Source organism: Herpailurus yagouaroundi, unplaced genomic scaffold (assembly GCF_014898765.1).
Source record: "Herpailurus yagouaroundi ecotype Mexico unplaced genomic scaffold, PumYag 140, whole genome shotgun sequence".
Classification (NCBI taxonomy): domain Eukaryota; kingdom Metazoa; phylum Chordata; class Mammalia; order Carnivora; family Felidae; genus Herpailurus; species Herpailurus yagouaroundi.
In genome coordinates, this window is record NW_024412395.1 from 47,865,142 (window position 1) to 47,888,052 (window position 22,911).

Genomic DNA, 22,911 nt, shown 5'->3' on the forward strand with positions numbered 1-22,911 from the left:
TACTAGAAAACATACAACTTTACCTCTAATAATATCTTTCTTAAATAGGCTTATTTTTTATCTTAATATAGCCAGTCCAGCTTTCTTTGGATCAGTGTTTGATCTATTTATATCTTCCTATTTAAAGAAGGATTGGTACTTTTAAAATCCTATTTGGTATCTTTGTCACTTAAGTAGAGTGTTTAGAATATTCATAATTCACATAATTATTGATATAGCTGAATTTAAATCTACCATCTTGCTATCTTACTATTTGTCTTAACTGTTCTTTTTTGTTTTTGTTTCTTAAGTTTACCTCCTTTTTAAAAATTATTTTAGTAATTTTTAAGATTCTATTATATCCCCTGTATTAGCTTATTAGCCTTCTCTTTGTGATATATACATATACATATATATATGTGTATATATATATGTATATGTATATATATATTTGTGTGCATGTATTTGTGATATATATTTTTTAATTGCAATATTGTTAAATATATTATAATATTCATTTCAGGTATACCACATAATTATTTGACATTTATATCCATTATGAAATGCTCACCATAGTAAGTTAATTACCATCTTTTCCCCATACAAAGCTACTGCCATATTGTTAACTATATCCCTATGCTATACTTTACATACATGTGACTTACTTATTTTATATCTAGAAGTTTGTACCTCTTGCTTTCCATCATCTATTTTGCTCATCCCCCCACCTCTCTCTCCTCTGTCAACAACCAGTTTGTTCTCTGTATTTATACGTTTCTGTTTTGTTTTTCTTTGTTTGCTTGTTTTGTTTTTTAGTCTCCACATACAAGTGAAAACATGTTATTTGTCTTTGTTTATTTCATTTGGTATAATACTTTCTAGGTCTATCTATGTTGTCACAAATGATAAGATTTCATTTTTTATGGCCAAGTAATATTGCATTGTATATCTTCTTGTTGGGAATGTAGGTTGGTGCAACCATTATGGAAAGCATAAGGAGGTTCCTCAAAAAATTAAAAATAAAAATAGCATATGATCCAGTACTTCTACTTCTGGGTATTTGCCTGAATAAAACAAAAATAGTAATTCAAAAAGATATTTGCATTCCTATATTTATGACAACATTATTCACAATAGCCAAAATATAGAAGCAACCTAAGTGTCCATTGATAAATGTTTTATATTTTTAATGGTTATTCTATTGTTTAGAATGTGCTTCTTTAACTTATTACAGTCTAACTTCAAATAATATTAGACCACTTCATGTACATTGCACAGAACTTTATTTCAATATACTACCATTTCCTTGATCTCTTCCTTTGTGCTGTGTTCTTAGGAATTTTCCATTTTATATATATATAAATATTTAAATTGCTCGCGTATACATATACATATATATATTTAACACACTATAGACAATATACATTATTATCCTTGTCTTATGCTGTCAGTTTTTAAAAAGATATTAAAATGAGAAAATATGTATATTTATCCACATGTGTACAATTTCTAGTGTTCTTTATTCTAAGGTTTATCCACTTTTCAATATATCATTTACTTTCTACCTGAAGAACTTCCTTTGACCTTTTCTATAGTGCAGTAGTACTGTTCATAAGTTTTCTTATCCTTTGTTTGTCTTGAAAAGTATTTATCCTAATTCTGGAAAGATTGCACATATGTAAAATAGGTAGACATTCATCACCAAGGTTCTGGTTTTTGTTTTTTGTGTGTTTTTCCTCAGTTTTTCTCTCTCTCTGTTAAATTTGGATAGTTTTTATTCCTACATATTCCAGTTCACAAATCTCTTCTGCAGTTTCTAATTTTCAGTTAAACCCATCCAGTTTTTTCTTCATTTCAGATGTTTTTATTTTAAACTCTAGAATTCTACTTTCATTAGAATATTGCTTATATTTTCAAATTTTCTCCTAATTAACTCATATGTTCCTTTACATTCTTGTTTATAGCTATAGTATTTAAAATGGCTGTTTTGGGGTGCCTGGGTGGCTTATGGGTTAAGTGTCAGACTCTTGATTTCTGCTCAGGTCATGATCTCACAGTTAGTAAAATCAAGCCCCACATCGGGCTCTGCACTGACAGTGAGGAGCCTTCCTGGGATTCTCTCTCTCTCTCCCCCTCTCTCCCTGCCCCTCCCCTGCTCTCGCTCTGTCTCAAAATAAACTTTAAGAAAAAATAAGGTAGCTATTTAAATATTACAGTCTGCTTATTTCATAATTTATATCATAACTGAATCTGTTTTTTTATTTCTTCTTAAGAGTCATATTTTCCTGCTTTTTTTATCTGACAGTTTTGATTGGAGATTGAAAATTGTGGATTTTACATTATTGATTGCTGCATTTTATTATATTCCTTAAATATGGCACACACTTAAATTACTTTCAAATTAGTTTAGAAATTTGAGGCTTGTACTGAAGTGTATTTAAATCAGGTCTGAAGCAGCCTTTAATATAGGGCAGGATCCTGGAACTTAGTTGCCTTAGGACCCCTTCTGTCAGATTTCACAGTCCTGTGCTGCCTATTGCCAACTGTCTAAAAATATTTCCCTCATTAATTTCATCAAGTTTTCTTGTTGTTTACAGTGAGATGACAATTCCCACAGTAGTTAATCTTTCATAAATGAAAGCAGAAGATCCTGACTTTAAATAACCTAAGTAAATCCCTCTCCCCAATGCTTGCACCTCACACTAATGACAACTTGAAATTTTATTTTTTTCTCTTCCACATTTACATACTTAATTTTCATGCACTAAAGAAACAAAGACAAGTAGGAATAACTAAGATATGGAGAACATAGCCATAACAGAGTAATGATATAAATAAAGCTTTCTACAGACAATCAGCAACACAGAATCTCCAGAGGACCTAAATAAATAACTCTACTTTATAATCCAGAAAGAAAAAGTTACTCAGATACAGTTAATATTTTGTAGGACCTATTTATAACATAATGGCCACTGAGGTAAAACAATATAAAATGAAACAAAAATCAGAAATCAATGTAATGCTGTCTTACAAATGCCCATAAATGCTTACTGTCATAATAATTAATCCTACAGATAGGATAGTGTAGCACATTTCAATCTTCTTGTTAAAGAAGATTGGTGTAAGTCAAGAGGCTTATATCTGTCATATATAACTTGGCCATGGGGTCGATCCACCTACCCCTTCCCCCAAATAGCAAAAATTAACTTTAGCCTATTGTGTTGATAATTCTGGCTAACTGATGTGGAATGCCCCCAAAACTCCTATATTGTAGGTTTAACACACAGTCTGTGATGGGGTGGGGGATGCAAAAAAATACTAAGAATTACTAAAATACTATGAAATTAGCACTACATGCTAAATATTATAAGTAGCATAAAATTATGTTGCAACTAATCAAGCTGCTTAAAATTATCATTATTAGTAAAGCATCACAAATTAACACAAAGAATAAGAAATAGTAATGAAAATTTAATTAGGCCATCAAAAATTATAATCAATTTTTTACATGGATAAATCCTGATCTCAAGATGTATTCCTCAGAATAGAAGTATCAGGATCACATGGAAACTTCTCAGAAATACAAATTCAATGACCTAACCACGGAGTCAGAAGTTACGGGGTGGGGCTCAGACATCTGTGTTCTAATAAGCCCTCCAGGTGACTCTACATGAAATTTATCAGAAATTAATGTATTTATAACCATCATTTGTGAGCTGTCCTGGATATCTTCCCTGTGCCCTGCCAAAACCACTCTCCATCCTTGTCCTTGCTCTGCTCCTACAGGCTCACTCACAACAGCTGTTTCAGTGCATTCTCTTGTCCTCTGGCTTCTGCTTAGGCTTGGCCAGTAAGAAGCACTGGAATAAGTGCTTTCTCTCTGAAAGATTACTGAGTTTACTTTTCATTCTTTACCTATAACCACAACTTCCGTAAAGGACCTTAACTTATAGAAAATTTCTAGAAATTTCCAGTAAGTATGCTGCCTCCACCACCCGCTTCAGACCTAGAAGCAGAATTCCTAGATTTCTCCTTAAACCTTGCCCACACCTGTTATAAGCCTATTTGCTAAACTCTCTACAAATTATCCCTTTGTACTATGACATTTTTCCATAATAAGAGCTTATCCCTGATCCACATGCCAACTAAACTTTTGGCCTTGTATAGTTTTTGAAACTGAAAGAATTCAAATCCTAGCTCCTGTAATAATTTCTTCCAGAGAAAGCTTACATCTCATTTCTCTTCAAACCGAGAAAGAGAGAGAGAGAGAGTGAGAGAGAGAGAGAGAAGAGAGAGAGAGAGAGAAGAAAGAAAAGAAAAGAAAAGAAAAGAAAAGAAAAGAAAAGGAAAGGAAAGGAAAGGAAAGGAAAGAAAAGGAAAGGAAAGGAAAGAAAAGGAAAGAAAAGAAAAGAAAAGGAAAGAAAAGATAGGAAAGGAAAAATAAATTGCTTATTATGGAATACATGCTATGATACTTGTGTTTTGCTGAGTGTGTTACACAAGCTTGGAACCACAGTTGGACTGATGGCTTAGAACAACAGAGAACATACAGCTCTGAGGACATGGGAAATAGGGAGGAAAGCTTGGATATAGAAGGGCAGTTAAGAAAAGTTTAGAGAGAAGTGGCATATATGGTGGGGATTTTGAAATGAACTTTTCAAGTTTTTCCATCTCTCTTGGCCCTGCCACAAAACAAACTTTCCCTTTGACGTACAAAGATTATTTTTTTCTAATCTGAAGGAAGAAAAGTCACCACCCCCTCCTGCTTTTTCAAGATAATTGTGTTTATATCTTGAAACTTTACCTAAAACCTATAAGTTTTCCAAAGGATTTAAGATTTTGAAAAAAAATCTAGATTATTTAGAAACCATTTCTCTTTTTGGTGTTGACACATAATTTTTTTGAATTTAGAAAGAAATCAGAGAGAAGTATAGAATTGTTGAATCATTATATTTTACACCTGAAACCAATATAACACTGTATGTTTACTATACTTAAATAAAAGTAAGTAAATAAATAAATAAATAACAAAAAATAACACTTAACCAATAAATCATACTTTTTCACAAAATGAAACAAGAAATCAGTTTTCTACCTGAATGGAAAGTCAGAGGTAAGATGAGGAAAAGGGCACAATTCAGGGCAAAAAAATACTTGAATTAATAGCAAATAATACCTTAAAATATGCAAAATAGAGTCTAATCTTCTCTTTGTGTTAAATTTCTTACAGCATAGCTTGTCTTTTACATGCCAAAAGCCAGGTTACCAGGTTGTGTAATTAGGTACAAAAAAATACTTAGATACAAAGTAAAATACAGACTGTTTGACCTCTAAAAGTTATCATCTAGCTCAACAGATCATGAAAAAAGACATAAAATAATTAGAGTTAGTGTATACTATAACTCAGATTATTAGACGTAATGTTACTACAGGTGATAATGTGATACAATCATAGGACTTAGCCTTTGACCTCACACTAACAGTATGCATGTGATTAGGATAAACAACATTTTCACTAGTTTCAGCCCAGTTCCTCCCTCTTGCTTCAACTCCTAATTGTTTGAGTCCTCTGTTCAGAAAATTAGTTTTTTGCTGGCACAGCCCAGCCTGAGGAAAAGCCTCCCTTCTGAATCGTCCCTGCACTGTCATTCTGCGGACCAAAACTGGAGACAGCTCAAGGCATGGCAATGATAAGTATGCATAAAATTACTGCTAAGTGTAAGCTTTAGATGAGATAAAGCTTTCTTTTCTCATTGTTAAGAGGACTCTAAGTATGTAAAAAGTGACTGTTGGCTCCCCAACATTTATCTCCCCTTTTTCTATGGTAATAGCCTTCCTGTTCTTAGCTAAACACATGGACTTCTCAAATAAATATTACATTCTATAACCTCTTTTTCCAGTGAAGGCTGGTCATGTAACTAAATTCTATTCTTTTTAATTTCTTTCCATCAATTGGAACACGGGTGAAGAAGGAGATGGGCCATCTGTAACAAAACAAGTAAGGCCAATAACCAATGAATGATAAGCAACAAGATAGAAGAGGCTGGTTCAGATAGTCATAAAGTAGTAAGGATTAGTCAGATCATATTTTGTCTCCTTCAACTAAGAAAAATAAGAACCTTTGTGTTACACTGAAGTGATGTCCTAAACTTCTTCCCTACATTCCTATGCAGTGGTCCATATCTTAAAAAAATAAAAAATAAAATATCCATGTCATTATAGCAAGATCACATTCTCTAGCACTTAGACCTAGAAGTATTGTTATACAGCGGTGCAATCAAGGGAAGAGCAGTCTAATATAATATCCCATTATAATGGCATCATTGACTCTTTGTTAGCCATAGGGATATTATGGGCAGTAGTTTCCAACTCTGCATTAACTTGCACTTTTGCTCAGTACAAATCTCTCCTGAAGCCTAAACAACAATTGATTTGGAAGGAAACTACTATAAACTCATAAGATAGTGCACTGTGAAGTAAGAGTGCCGTTTTGATCAATGGGTGTATCATGATCTTTCAGTATTTGGAAGAGCTATCTTTGTTTGCTAAATACATATTTCTTTTTAATAGCCCCATCAATCATGCTAAGTAGTTCTGGTGAACAAAAGTATTTGTTTTCTCAACTGACTGAAACTTCGTTAGATCAAGGTGAAGCACTGACACATTTATGTCAAGCTAGACTCTTGCAATAGCTTGATGAAAGTAGATGTGTTGATTTCTTTTCTTTCATATACACCGAAAGTTACTAAGAATTATCTCTAAATGTCTGCTTTTGTCCTGGATCTTAAATTATTAAATATATTTCTATGTCCTCACATTGCCTTTTGCAGAAGACACTGCATTCTTCCATTGCACACACAGATTCTCTACTTCAGTGTGACCCATGCCAACCCAGCCACACTTTAAGGGGGATCTCTGCTGCTGCAGCATTTGAGGCACACAGGAAAGGTCTCATGAATAATGCACAGTTATAAACAGGTGGCCATATCAAGATCTCTTCACTTAATGCTATTCCCAAACACACTCTGAGGAAAGTAATTGGATACCTTCATTAGCAATTGATCAGTACAGGAAGAAAGTGTGATTAAAAGCTTTGCAAGGCATCGATTGCATGTGCATTAGCTTGCACTGACTTGCATTAATTTTCTCCTGAAAACTGACATACATCATAGCAGTGACAGAATTGTAATGCTCCACAGAAATATAAAATATTTTAAAGCCACAAGTATGAAACTCCAGAGCCATTCTTCTACTGCAGAGAAGGTAAGAAACAGAAGCAGCTTATCACGAAGCCACCTTATGATTAGGTTAAGTGCTTGTGAGGCAGTGTCAATTGCTGATGTGCTACCAAAGGAACAGATTATAAAGTATGAACCCACTCTAGTCCATTTTCTTAATACCAGTGACAAGAAATGTCAGGAGGCTCCAAGCACCTTCCTGGAACAGCCACCATTAATCTCCAGTATGATCGCATCACTTTTTTATTCTTTTAGATTAAAAAAAAAGAAATAGTGGCACTTCCTGAATACAATATTTACATAATTGTCCAATCAAAGTGATGCCTCCTTTATGTGATACTGGAAAATGAGATCTTTTACATTAACTAAGTTTCCTTTAGCAATTTTAACAGAGTTTAAAAAATATATTATGAGACTTTTGGTTGAAACCTGATGTAATAGACGATATTTTCCCTGTTCTTTTCTGCTAAATAAAACTGGAAATGGCACAAAACACAACCAAACAAGGATCCTGAGGATGGTAAAAAGAAGGTAAGCTGGTTTGAGACCCAGAACTGGACACACAGCACAGTGAAAGGCATCTTGCATTCCCAACACGCAACAGCAGAAAGCCACCCAATCTTTTTATTAAGTTTTTTAAAAGTTTATTTATTTATTTTGAGATAGAGAGTGAGCAAGCAGGGTAGGGGCAGAGAGAGAGAGAGAGAGAGAGAGAGAGAGACTTCCAAGAAGGCTCCACACTGACCTAGCACAAAGCTAGATGCGGGACTTGAACTCACGAACCATGAGGTCATGACCTGAGCCAAAATCAAGAGCTGGACACTTAACCAACTAAGCCACCCAGGCACCCTAAAGCCACTCTTGATCTAAAAACAGATGATAGGGCACCTGAGTGGCTCAGTTGGTTAAGTGTCTGACTTTGGCTCAGGTCATGATCTTGCAGTTTGTGAGCTTGAGTCCCATGTCAGGCTCTGCACTGACAGCTCAGAGCCTGGAGCCTGCTTTGGATTCTGTGTCTCCCTCTGTCTCTGTCCCTCCCTCCTCATGCTCTCTCTCTTTCAAAAACAGTCATTAAAAACAGAAGATAGTCCAGATTGGCTTATTCATCCCCTGAATCTAAAGGGAGCCCTCTGCCAACATTAGACAAGCTTGCATTACTGACAAGAGTTTATTGAGGGCCCTACCAAAAATAAGGTGACTGGGGAAGGACCCTCCTTTTCTGCTGGACCTGAAATGTCCCTTTTCTGGTGAAGCAGGTGAATGGAACTGGCTGAGAGAGACCAAGCTGAAGCAGGTGTCCTGATCCAGAAATACTTTTTGATCCAGAAAGTCTCTCTTGGATCCACAGGCCTGCCTGAGACTTTCCTTTCCCCTCCAGAAACACTGGAGGGGTGGGTGGAGCCATTAAAGAGGAAGTAGCCACAGGTAGCCAAGTTCAGAGAGCATCTTTGTTCTCAGGAGCTATAAGTAAGGGTATTCACCCCTCCTCCCCCCCCCAAAAAAAAAACAGACAAATAAACAGATTGCCTGACCTGTGGATATCACCCAGTCCTTCATGCAATACCAACAGAAACCAGTGGGAGTCCAAGCCACAGCAGATAAAGCAAGAAGGTCAAAATAACACTACAACACCTCTGAAAAACTAAGCTACTGGGGAACCAGAGCTCACGAAACTAGAACAAGACCTCTGTGCTAAACCTAAACAGTGTGACTACCTGCCAAAATAAAAGATTTAAATGGGATCCAGTATTTCCTACCATAGTAGACAAAATTCCCTGAGTATAATGAAAAATAATCACTTAGCATACTAAGAACTAAGAAAATCACACCTTGAAAGAGAAAAGACAATTAGTTGACACAATACTGAGATGAATCAGATGGTGGAATTATCGGAGAAATACTTTAAAGCATCCACTACAACAATGCTTCAGCAATCAATTAAAAATTATCCTGAAGCAAATTAAAAAAATAGAAAATCTCTGAAGAAATAGGGTTTAGAAGAAAAAATTAAATGGATCACAGAACTGGAAAATACAAGAACAGAAATAAAAAACTCAGTCGATAGGCTCAATAGAGTAGAGTGAAGATAACAGGAGAAAATTCATGATCTGGAGTATAGAACAATAGAATTCACCCAATCTGAACAACAGAGAGGGGGGGAGAATTGACAGGAAAAAGTATGAACAGCGCCTCAGAGACTTATGAGACAACAACAAAAGAACCACCATTCACATCAGCACAGTCCCAGAAGGAAAGTAAAAAAAAGAGAGGGGCTGAAAAGTTGTTGGAAGAAGTATTGGCTGAAAATGTCCTAAATTTGATAAAATGCACAAGGCTATAATTTCAAGTAGCTGAGCAAATTCCAAACAGGATAAACACAAATAAATCCATGTCAAAGATACACCAGTTAAAATTTTGAAAAATAAACACAAAGAAAAAAATGTAGAGGGAAATGAGTGTTACCTGCAGGGGAATACCAATTCAACCGATCATGGATTTCTAATATGAAGTCATAGAAACCAGAAGAGAGTGGTACCATGTTTCTCAAGTGCTGAAATGAAAGAACTGTCAGCCACAAATTCTGTATTCTTTGAATCCAAACTTGATGAATGAAAGAGAAATAAAAAGATGCTCAGAAAAAGAAAAGCTAAAAGAATTTGCTACTAGTAGGCATATTCTTTTTTTAAAATTTAATAATAACGGTACCTGGTTGGCTCAGTTGGTTAAGCCTCCAATTCTTAGTTTAGGTTTAGGTCATGACCTCACAGTTGGTGGGTTCAAGACCCATGTTGGGTTCTGTGCTGACAGAGCGGAGCTTGCTTGGGATTCTCTCTCTCCCTCACTCTCTATCTGCCCCTCCCCACTCACTCTTGCACTCTCTCTCTCTCTCTCAAAATAAATAAGCATTTCTAATGAAATAAAAAAGTGTTATTTCAACATATGAAAACTATAGAAATATTAAAGTGAAATAAAATATCTTATTCTTAAAGATTGGCTGAACAAAATTCTTCAAACGGAGGAATGGATAAAAGAAAGAATGCTGGAGTATTAGGAAGGAAGAAGGAATAATGCAAAGAGCAGAAATATGGGTACATTCAAAGAATCATTCATTTCCTGAGTTTTAAAATCATATTTGATGGAAAATTAATCCAGTTTTTGTTTGGAACAAAAATGATCTGATTCCCATTTTGTTTGGAACAACAATGATACTTAAAAATGAGGAGACAAAGAGATATAAATGAGAGTGAGGTTTCTACACTTCCCTCAAAGTGGTAAAATGTTGACGCTAGTGAATGGTATAATTCATATATACATAGATATAGTAATATTCAGAATGACTACTACCAAAAACATACAAGAGATACACTCAAAAACACTCTACGTAAATCAAGATGGAATCCTAAAACGTGTTGAAGTTTTGTGCAGGAAGGCCAGAGAGAAGAAACAGAGAAATGACACCAGATGAAACAAATGGAAAACAAATGATAAATGGAATATAAGTGCTAACATATCAATAATTACCTTGAATGTAAATGTTGTAAATACATCAATAAAAAGCAGATTAAAAAATGTGACCCAGCTATATACTGCTTATAAGAAAGTTGCTTCAAATCCAATGACATCGGTTTGTTAAAAATAAAAGGATGAAAAAAAGGACTAACCTCACCAATGTGGTTAAGCGCCATCTATTTCATTAGGGGACTGAATGGAACAAAAAGATGGAACAAGGGTGAATTCTCTCTCTCTGTCCTTGAGCTAGGACATTTATCTTTTCCTGCCCTTAGACATTGAAGTTTCTGGTTCTTGGGTCTTAAGATTGATTCCAGGTCTTAAACACCAGTGCTCTCTCCACATTCTTTGGCCTTGGCCTTGGACCAAGAGCTACACCATGCTCCCTTGGTTCTCAAGCCTTAGGATTTGGACTGAATTATACCACTGACTTTCCTGATTCTTCTGTTTGCACATGGTATAGTGTCACATCCTCAACTTCTTGTAATCATGTGAACCATTTCTCATAATAATAAATCTCCTCCTATAAATCTATATACAGGTATCCCTCACTTTTCGAAAGTTTGATTTGCATCACTTTGCTTTTACAAAAGACCTACGTCAGTACATGTGTTTGCCAACCACAAGAAATCCAAATGGGATTTTCACTTTTATTAAAAAAGAAAAGAAAAAATTAACATAAAAGTGAAAATAGCATTTGTCATCCAGGCAGTGAGAGCGGCCCCACTGAGCTCCTTCCCCAGAACTACATTCAGCATCTCAGCATCAAACCATCAAACCACCATACCTTTCAACCGTGTTTGTGAGTATCCATACTTTCTTCGTCTTGATATATTTTATGTATCCATTAGCCAGTTGTGTCCTAAGGTGTCATAAAAGCCTAAGAGGTTATTTTTTAGTTTTGGGAATCATAATTTTTTTTCATAAAAATTAGTGGTAGTTGTTTCTTTAGTTCATGTAAGCTTATAAAACGTTTCATAGGAACACTCTACTTTTGGATAGTGGGTGATACCTGTGCATACTGTTAGTTTTGTTTTTCTGGAAAGCTCTGATTATTATTCTTTTAAGGATAAAGAGAATCTTGTTTATCTCTAAATTGTTGTGTCCAATACCTAGGGGTGCTCAGCAGAATGTTCTGAAAGGAAAATGGGAGGGAGAAAAGATGGAGAGAATGATGAAATTTTGCATGATTGGGGAGTCTGAACTCCTGGATCATTTGAAGAAGTTAATCTCATGTGATCTAGACTAGAATCCAGGACTAGGGGTATTGTGCCACGTGGGTGGTTAATAAACTAGCTGGAATTGAAAGAAAATCCTTTGAGCTCATATGTGATTTTGGAGTCTATGAAGATAAGAGGTTCACTTACAGACGAGGAGATGAGTAAGTGTCCCACCCTGACAGTATTAGATTCTCTAACATGAAAGATGAAAATCCCCACCTCGAGAGTAAAGACTCAGTCATTCACTGGAGCTCTTCATTGACTGCTAGAATTGAGAATGTGGACCTGGAGTCTATGGAAAGAACAGCTGAGGAGAGAGTTCAAGAACCAAAGGACAAGGGGCACTTGAGTGGCTCATAGGTTAAGTGTCCGACTTCAGCTCAGGTCATGATCTCATGGTTTGTGGGTTTGGGCCCAGTGTCTGGCTCTGTGCTGACAGCTCAGAGCCTGGAGCTTGTGTCTCCCTCTCTCTCGACCCCTGCCCAGCTCATGCTCTGTCTCTCTCTGTCTCTCTCTCTCAAAAGTAAATAAACATTAACACAAAAATTAAAGCAAACAAACAAACAAAAAAGAACCAAAGGATAAAATAAAGCCTGTCTGGCAAGGAATCAAGATGCCCAGATAATTCTCTTCCAATGTTCTATCCAGATTCAGATTTTGAATCAGCACAGAGCCTGAAGTGGGGCTTGAACTCACAGACCGCGAGATCATGACCTGAGCTGAAGTCTGACACTCAACTGACTGAGCCACCCAGGCTCCCCAATGGACTCCTTTTCTTAAAGATGTCTGTGCTGATTACAGTTACCTTCTTCTCTAATTGATAAAATCTTTCTTTTTCATTAGGGGCCTACTTTACTAACTCATCTTTACTAAGTAAGAACCCACCATTATTTCCTGAATACATATTGCAATTTACAATAGTATAAAAATTACCATGTATTATAATTAGCTGTGTAGTTATGCTTTCCCCTTCTAGTAAGTTCTCTAGTCTCATATTTGTCTTTGTATGTATGTACATACATATGAATATCTATCTAGACTCTGGGCTTACCTCTAATATCTAGCATATAATAAATGTTGAATGAAAACACTTTTATAGTAGTTTTATCTCTTGTGTCTTTCATTTTTCCAGAGGTTGTCCCTTTACCACAGAAGAGAGAGAAGTTGAGAGAAGAGAGAGAGAGATGGCAAGACAGAGAGAGAGAGAGACCTTATCTCTCTACAACAACTTAATTCATCTTAAACTTCTGTCTATAGCTAGGTCATTTATTATAAGACAGTTATTAACCATAGTGGTTACATATTAATGCTCAGAAACTAGACCTGGTTTGGGGTTCTGGGCTTGTCATTAACAAGTTCTGTGCCATACAGAAGCTCTTACAACCCTTCTAAGTCTATTTTGTTTATCTATAAAAAGAAAATTATTACTTAATGAGTTATTGTGAATGCTCAGTTCGTGCATGATAAATACTTAGCACAAGCTGGGCATAAAATAGTCTGCTCAATATATGGTAGTAGCTATTTCCAGTATCTTTAAAATCATGTTAAAGTGCATTATATTTATTAAGGAAGCAGAAAGAAAAGTTTAAAGAAGCACACATTGATAAATCATAGCACACTAAGCAATTTAATTTCAGCATTATCCTCCATAAAGAAAATTCTAGTTAATACTGAGATATATCTGACTTATTTTATGACTTTGACAGGAGGAATGTCAATGTGTAAAGGTCTCTGCTAAGCTTAATAAAATTTATTTTACAAATTTTTGTGAATCCAAAAGAAGCACAAGTTCTGCCAGTTTTAAATTTTGAACCTAAATGAATAAGCTTTAATGTTAGGCTCAATTTAAAAGTTGGTGTTATACACACTAGACAACCTGACTTACCAGAGAAAAAAAACAAAGTTTAGTGTGGTTAACATGTTGTATTTATTATTTTGTATATTATCTAAAAAGTAGAATATATTGTAAGACTTATTTAAAAAATAATTCTTTACACAATTTTTGGAAGGTTAGTAGCAAACATGGTTTACAAGTAAAAGATCTAATTTTCAAACCAAAATCAACTAATGGTCTTGCATTTACAGAAGCAAATTAAGATTCAGCTTAAATATCTGAAGCAGTTTTTACATAAAGCATTTCCAAGAAATAGAAAACTAAGAAATTTAGATAAAGCACCAGCTGTCACCATGTCACCAAGTTAATGCTAATTCCTCACTAGTCACCATCCGATGATGAAGAGCAGAGGACAAAGGGAAGGAACACTTCTAGAAAGAAAGAGAACCCTGAGATTACATTTACTTAAGGGTTCCTCCAAAGGCATCTTGGTCAAGTTAATACATTTCTGAGGAGCAGAAATAGATTATAAAGTTAAGGCTCAAGATCATGCATTTATAATAAAATACAATTACTGATATTTAAGTGATATTGAATGTCATACAACATATTTAAAGTTTGTCACTTACATCAACAGTATGCATATTTTCTTTCTGAATCCTTTGGGATTTTGTGGGTACACTGTAATCAATCTTAATACAAATGGAACAAATATCAGAATCTTGAACTACATGGATATGAGTGGCTGCATTTTTATGATTATGTCAAAGACCAACTATTTGTGTCTATCTTTTAAAGATAATTTCAACTGTGAAAATTAATACTTAGGATTTTCAAGCTTTTCAAATATAAAAACATTTTACAGAATGTGTGATAAGATTAAAAACAGCAAAAAAAAACTTGGAAAGATAAATGACAAAGTAAAAACTAATCTGCATACGCTAATGTTATACAACACCACCAACAACAAACTTACACTTTAATCTATTCAGAGTCCTCACAGTTTCAGTGATTGCTGTCTTTCTCTAAGTTATAGAGAACCATAAAGTCAGTGAAAAGTATTTCAAAGTGGCCACAGTTTCCCAATTAAAGATCAAGACACTGCAAAATCCTTACACATAATGGTAACCCCGACTCTCTGAATTCATATTATGACTTTCATTTGCCAGCTCTTACTACTCAATGTTGCATTATGGCTAAATGGTAAAAATACATCAGTGTTATGACAGATATGAATCTACTAACAGTTTCTATATCGTATCGTTTTAGTAAATGTATACTTTTTAAAAAACATAAATGAGAAAAAAATGAGAAAAATGTAGGCCATAACTATAGTTCCCTTTGCACTTCTTATTCTATGAATCCATTCTGTTGAAGAACTAGAGCTTAGGTAGAAGTAGCCAAAAAGATGAAAAACCAGGAATCCAAAAACAATTAAGCAATATTAATTCCTAGTACCGAAAGAAAGAAAGAAAGAAAGAGAGGAAGGAAGGAAGGAAGGAAGGAAGGAAGGAAGGAAGGAAGGAAGGAAGGAAGGAAGGAAACAAAAACAAAAACAAAAACAAAAACCAAGGCTCTAGTTAACCAAAGTGGCTTGAATCAGCCCAAGACTATCTGTGGTTGATCTCAAAGGCACTTTCTAAGACCTGTCCTTTCTCTTCCCCAGTTGACATCTGTCTGGCAAGTTTATGATTTAACAGCTTGCAGCACTGTGTTTTTATTAACACTACCCGACATTAAGAAAGTAATTGTTTATTTGTAACTAAGTCCTCTTAATGATGATTTGAATCCCATCAAGTTAAAGTAGACATAAAGTATACAAGAAAGCTACTCATCTCTACCATCACTTCCTCAGTCCTCTAGATGAAACACACACCATAAAAGCCAGATAGAGAAAACAAGCATTGGATTATCAAATGGCAAATTTAACCCATTTAACTCACTAAAGTGATTCTAAGGGCTTATCTTGGTTAGACTCAGTATACAAAGGTGAAAGTCAACTTGACATGGAGTCTTGTGAGCACAAGCTTAACTTCCATGGGTTGTAAACAATTGATTATTAAGTAAAATCTTTACTTCTCTGATCTTCATTTTTATTTCTGATTCAAACTTCTAACATTTTTAGAATATGTGAAAAAGGTGAAAAAAGGTGGCAAGTGGGATTAGATTTGGCTTTGAATAGTTAACTTTTCTTCAGCTTTGTCAAAATAAGCATTTTCTGTGGTAGCTTGAACTTCCTTGTCATCATCTATCATATGAATGTCTGATGTATTTTTGTCATTTCGCCTCAAGCGGTAATTTTTATAAGCACGCTGGATTATGGTTGCTGAGACTGCCTCTTGTTTTCGTTTCAGAGTAGTTGTAATTGGTTCATACATGATCTTAAAAGGGTTGGCTAATGCAAACCCTGATTCCATCTCTGAAATAACTTTCTCCATCCTCACATCTGTACCCATAACTCGTTTAGTTAAAGCAAGTAAGATGTCAAGGCAATGAATTCTGTCCCCAGCAGCCATGGGAAGATCCATGGCAACGAGCTGGCCCTTGTTTGGTTTTGCCATAAAAAGAGGAGGGTCAAGAGCAGCTGCAAGATCTGAAAGCTTGCTAGAGTCTATGTACTGGGTCCTATCAGGGTCAAACCTCTTCCATACCTGAAAGAATTTCTTAAAATCATCTTCACTTAATGTCTTGGCTTTTTTCTTAGAAGCAATATTTAAAAATTCCATGACAGCAATAATGTACATGTTTACAATGATCATCCATGATATGAAGATGTAACTGACAAAATAAATAATCCCAACAAAGGGATTACCACAATCTCCTCTAACCTGAGTCCCAGGGTTAATTTTATCAGGATCACAGTCTGACCATTTACTGTTGAAAATTGCATTGAGCATCCCATCCCAGCCAGCAAATATTGTAACTTGGAAAAGACAGAGCATACTGCTGCCAAAGGTTTCAAAGTTGGCCACATCATTAATTCCAAATTCCTTTTTAACATAGGCAAAATTGTACATTCCAAAGATGGCGTAGACAAACATGACCAGAAAGATGAGAAGACTGATGTTCAACAATGCTGGGAAAGATAGCATCAAAGGAAGCAGCAGGTCACGGAACACCTTTGGTCCTTTCCCAGGACGTAGGATGTGGATGATCCGTGAGAGTAGTATCAGTTGCACAACAGAAGGAGGCACAAGGTAGTATCCTACCATCAGAGGCAGAAATAGTCCTTGGTGTGGGAGAAGATAAAACAGGTAATAAAAATATTTAAATATGATTGTATTCAGAGGAATATAAATTATTTTACATTCCATTTTTTCAATATGTTAAGATCATTTTATTAATCCTTCCCATATAACAGAATATATTGAAAGTGGGGATTAGCCAAATACTCATTGTGGCAATTTTCAGGGTATCTAGCAAAATTTGGAAGACAATTATTTGAATCATCATATTATGCCATTATAGATCAACTAATTCTGGAATCACAGATGGCATGATTCCATAATACAAACTAGTAGTCATATTCTTTTTTTTCTGATTGCAGTTGGATAAATAAATTTAGCTCAATCCAGCCTTTATTGGACATCTAGTATAAAGGTGTCAATGCAAAATGCAAAGATGAATGACCTGACTTCTGTCCTCAAAGGCCTTATATTCTAGAGAGTAGAGGTAGACATTTAAAGTAATTATAATGCAAGGCAGAAAGACCTAGTTGATAAATATAATTACAAAAATGTCTGGCATTCAGTGATTCACAGATTATAATTTATTTATTTCATAAATAGTCTTTGGGTTCTTAGCAGCTTTAAATTGAATTAAATAAATGAGTCTTGGCCTAGAACTATTTTTGTAGCAGTTGTGGGTAGATGAGGGAGTGAGAGCTAGAACTATAAAATTACAATTACCATAAAAGTATAAGGGATGTCCTTTGCAAGTACTGGAGAGACTGTGGTTCATTTTGAGTTGAGAAGATGAGGAGGGGAGAATTCCATGAAGTTTCTAAATGATACGGTATATTTGTTAAATCTGGAATGATTATGTCTCATATTTCCGTTCAACTTGATCAGTGTCCATAACCTTCTCTCTGCCATTCTACCTTATCTATACCTTCATTTCCACAGTGTATTACTGAATCTTCTGCTCTGACTCAGATTTTCATTTTTCCTTACAATCTTCCAAATTCCTCCATTTTGCCAGAGGTATCCCCATTTAATTGTAGATAATTTTTTCTACATCCTCATCTTAGATTTTGTTCACCTCCTTTCTTATCTAAAATCTGACTCTATCTTGAAGACAGTATCTCTCTTGGAATGTTCTCAAGTGTAAAGAGCTCTTTCTTCCCCACTCCATATTTCTCAGAGTAGAAAAATGGAATGACTAAGCATTTTCATTTTTTTCCAATGTGATTTCCAGATGCTTCAAGTCAATTTTATAAAGAAAAAAAAAGAAATTTCTGTCCTGACACATTGTGGATCATGCCAATGAACTATGATACTACTGCCGACCATTTCTTGGTTCTATGATATTCCTCCCCCCTTATTCATATTCATTGGAGACTTTAGTACTTGGCTCACTGTCACCCTTCCACCCCAACACTTACCATCCACAATTCATTGAAAGGCCAGTCTCTCGGTCTTTGACTTTCTTAACTGTAATTTCCATCACTTTACTTTAGTCACATGCAGCTATAGCTACATTCTGGACCCAGGATATTTCGCCTTCTGAGATTTCATATTCAAACAGCTTTCTCTCTGACTGTGATTTCCTCTCCTTTGAGATAGCTGATTCAGTAGCTCTGACTTTAATCCCAAAGGCCCATTCTTTCCTTTCTTTCAAGCTTCTTGTACCTGTCTATCAATAGTTGAACTGCTTCTATTACCAAATGAATAAGCTGAATTTTCTGGAATCACAATTGAGCAAATAGTTTGTCTACCTTTTCACTAGTGACTGTATAGAATAGTGCTTAACACAATAAATATCTAAATATTGTCTCTCATGGAGCTTATATTCCAGTACGTATCTTATGGGGAGGCAGACAAGAAACAAACTTTTCCCTGCTTAAAACATTTTTATCCTAGAATCTTTACTTGTCTACCCCTATTCAATATGTCTCTATTTAGATTTTGCTTCATCCAGGAAGTTTGACCTCTGACCTCTACTTATTGATAGGTACTCCCCTTTCTTGTGCTGCTGTAACACCACGTGCTTCTTTCCTTATCATAACCTTAATAGCACAAAATTAAATATGTACTGTTTAATCATCTGAATCCTTACTACATTGTAAACTGTGTGCCTACAGGGATTATGCCTTCCTTATTTACTACTGAATTCTTTGGGTATAGCATAATATCTATTCAAATATAATTGTTAAATAAAAGACTGAGATCCCCAAAGTAAGAGAAAACTGGTGACAAATTCATTAAAGCCTAACACTCTAGTATTGTGAAAGTTGTAAACAGTTTTGGAGATTAAAAAAAAAAAAATAGGGAACTTGAAAGGTTATATCATGTTAAGACATAAATCTCCTTCTAGACACATCCTAGAAAAATAATGTATGTGATATACTGAAGGGGTAATTAAGCATTTACCTGGTAACCTCTTAAGTGAAGTCTATGTATTAATTCAACAAGTATTTTTTAGTATCTTATAGCTGTCATGTGTACATGTATGAATGTAAAAATACAAGCCATTGCTATTGGAATAAAAAGGGTCTCTATCTGTTTTGCCTACTAAAAGACTATATCTTGGGACATATTTAGTATAAGAACTTGCCTGAATTAGTATTACTATAAAAGAAAATCTAACTAAACAAACTCTTACCTGTAATAGAGAAAATAACCACCATAAAATCAAAAATGTTCCATCCCATGGTGAAATAGTTACAACGAAAAGAGATGAGCTTCAGTACACATTCTCCCGTGTATACCATAACAAGAAATAAGGTAATCCAGTAGAGAGCAGTGTCCATTTCTGAACTCTGTTCATCACTTTGTATCATAATGGTCATTGCTTGGAAACAGATAAGAACCATAATGAAGACATTAAAAACTTGGCTTGTTACCAAGTCAAACATGAATCTTTGGAACTTGTTCTGTGTGTAAAAAAAAAAAAAAAAGGTGGGTGTAATAGCCTTATTAGTAGGATATATACATACATATATAGTCTTTACGTTTATAATTTACCTCCCAGCATAAACAGGAAAATAAGTGAGTACCTAAGTTTTTGTCAAACTAGAATTCTAATGTATAGTCAAAACAAACAAAAAAATCATCAAAACCTTGTTAAAGAACATATTTTTAAATTTTGTCAAAAGCATTTGTGGAGAATTTAACATTTTTTTAAATGTTTATTTATTTTTGAAAGAGAAAGAGAGAGAGAGAGAGAGACAGAGCATCAGCGGGGGAGGGGCAGGGAGAGAAACAGAAACAGAAGTAGGCACAGAGCCCCACCTGGGGCTTGAACCCATGAACCACAAGATCATGACCTGAACCAAAGTCAGACACTTAACTGACTGAGCCACCCAGGCACCCTGCATTTGTGAAGAATTTTAAAAACACATATTCATTTTAAAAAGAGAATGTATGAAATAAACTTTTTACGAAGCTTTGAAAACAAATCTAGATGTTTTCTTACTCTTGGGCGACGTATTATTTTTTGAGAGTCCTCATGCAACAGCCCCCTCAGTGCGTGGTATTGTCTCTTCTGTTTCACTGTTATAAAGATATTTGAGCCTCCCTGGTAAAGAAATGAAAGAAAAAGATATTAAAATCACATGAATCTAAATTTCACCTTTTGTCAATAGTACATTTTGGAGAGCTTGGTAATTACTGATTTAACCTTTTATAAAGGTCTTAAAGGCAATGAACTAAATCACATTTAACCATGTCTGATTTCTGCACACAAATCCATACCGAACACATGTAGAATATATGGTAATGACCGATATCAATGATCTTTTGGTGCACTTTCCTGTGGGTAGTCTACTCTTTTTTAACTTTTCAGTCTACTGAGGCCTACCTCATGTTAAGCAGAGACAAAGGAGAAACAGTGGGGGATAAATGGAAAAGTTTATCAAGAAAAACTGAACTCAAAAGCTAAGGAAAAATTGGTTTGTATCTTCTAATAACAGGAAAAAATATAATTGGGCATTTATGTGTTTTTATAAGTTCATATATTAATTTACTAAATAATACTTTCAAAAGATATTTTTTATACTATTAATCCAACAGCACTTTGTGCTTACTTCTTCATAGTACCTTTTAGAGCTTTTCATCTTTGTGTTCCTAGTACTAAGTATCTTATACAAAATATATAAAGTGAATAAGAGGTAAATGGTTAGTGTGTTAATCTAGAAATTAGGAATTGCTACTGCCCTAAGTGAGGACTTAGTTACTTAAATTTGATAGGGGTCACCGGTTTGAAGCCCAGGAGCAAATCCTGGAATGTTATCCCACTGGATTGATCCCAAGAAGCTGAAGCTTCCAGTCAAATGGATATTTGATCACTGATCTTCTAATCCCATTTGATTAGTGGAGGCTGAGAGCAGTTTATCAGATGCTGCACATGACTAAACTTTGATGACATGGCTGAAAACAGAATTTCAAAACTAGACTATTCTTTTGATTTTTTAGAAGGCTTTCCTATACCTCTAGAAAGTAGGTCTCTGTGGTTAAAATAAGCAGATTTAAATGACTTTTGAGGCCTTTGCATTTGCAGAAGCCTTGAAGGCCTTTGTGTGGAGGTGGGATCAAATGGGTTTTTCAATTCTGTCTCTGAATTGTCCCTTACTGATTTCAAGCACTGCTATTTAGGACATGGGGTTAGGATTTAGGATACCCCCTACTTCTAGCAGAAAAAGCTACTGCACTGACAAAGATGTCTATGCTAAATATGACTATGAAGGCTTTGAACATATCAGAGAGTAAAAAAGTGTAGCTTATTTTTCTTGAACTTCTTCACCTATTTGTGCAGATGTACCACAATATTACTTGTTGGTCAGCATGTCATTATTTACAAACATATATATATATATAGAAACACCTGCAATTTTTAACCTTTTAACTTGTTTGTTTATATTTCAATATATAAAACAATGTAAAGATGAACATTTTAGCAATATTTATCAATATGCAGGAACATCAAATTTTTTTAATAGATAAGCACCAAATAAAAATTACATTAAGCTGAATCCAAAACCAATTATTTGAAACAGGACATTCTTATAAATGTATTTTCTTAGGTATTAATGAAGAATATTTATACTTATCTTTATTTTATGCTTGTTGAAATTAGCAATAATAACACCGATCAGCATACTCAAAGGAAGAAATAATCCAATAACAATAAAGCTGATAAAGTAACAAGACATGTAGATGTTGTCTTCAAAATTAGGTTGCTTATTTACCTAAAAGTTAAGTTAAAAAATAATCAAAATAAGACAGGGCATAGTGGATTTTTAGGGCAGTGAAAATATTCTGTATGATATTGTAATGATAGTTACATGTCAGTCATTACACAATTGTTCAAACCCATATAATGTACAACACCAAGTGAACCCTCAAATAAACTCTGGACTTTGGGAGAGTATGATCTGTCAATGTAGGTTCATCCTGGGTAAAAATGTACCATTCTGGTAAGTGATATCAATAATAGGCTATGCATGTGTGGGGTCAAGTGGGTATAGGGGAAATCTCTATGCTTTCCTCTCAATTTTGTTGTAAACCTAAAACTGCTCTAAAAAGTAAAGTCTTTAAAAATAAAAATAAATTAAAAAGTGAAAAATAAGCAAAATATTGATACTAACGCTTTAAAACATAAGATTTATAAAACAATTTACAACAGGAAAATCCAACAATTCTACAGAAGTAACATTTTCTCTTTGCTCGTTAGTGAAAGGATAACATTGCTTTGTTTATTTGGATTTTAAAATTTATTGCATTGGTTTAACCATTGTTATGAAGTCTGATAATCCTTCAAATTGGCTTATTGGGGTTCAACCACTGTACATAATCCTGGAAGGATTTCATTTTCTGTGAAATGTTCAATTTTAAATGTATTTAATTTCTGTCTACTATAAGCATTCACTTTGATCATGTTATCTATTCTATTATTGTTGGTACCCTCTTCT

General features: G+C 34.7%; 1 protein-coding gene across 5 annotated transcripts in view; it reads right to left on the bottom strand.

Annotated features, from left to right (window-relative positions):
- Nucleotides 1-13,850: 13,850 nt before the first annotated feature.
- SCN7A (sodium voltage-gated channel alpha subunit 7) overlaps nt 13,851-22,911 on the bottom strand; it is a 78,779-nt gene continuing 69,718 nt past the window's right edge. For 4 of the 5 annotated variants that reach the window (XM_040475271.1, XM_040475274.1, XM_040475273.1 and 1 more), the window contains exons 22-25: nt 22,051-22,188; nt 20,418-20,522; nt 19,605-19,875; nt 13,851-17,010 (exon numbers count right to left, since the gene is read on the bottom strand). In XM_040475271.1, the coding sequence (XP_040331205.1) occupies nt 15,944-17,010; nt 19,605-19,875; nt 20,418-20,522; nt 22,051-22,188 (1,581 nt within the window). In that variant the 3' untranslated portion in view covers nt 13,851-15,943. Of the gene's footprint in view, nt 17,011-17,510; nt 17,784-19,604; nt 19,876-20,417; nt 20,523-22,050; nt 22,189-22,911 lie in introns of those variants that run through there. The other variant, XM_040475276.1, reaches the window with a different exon arrangement.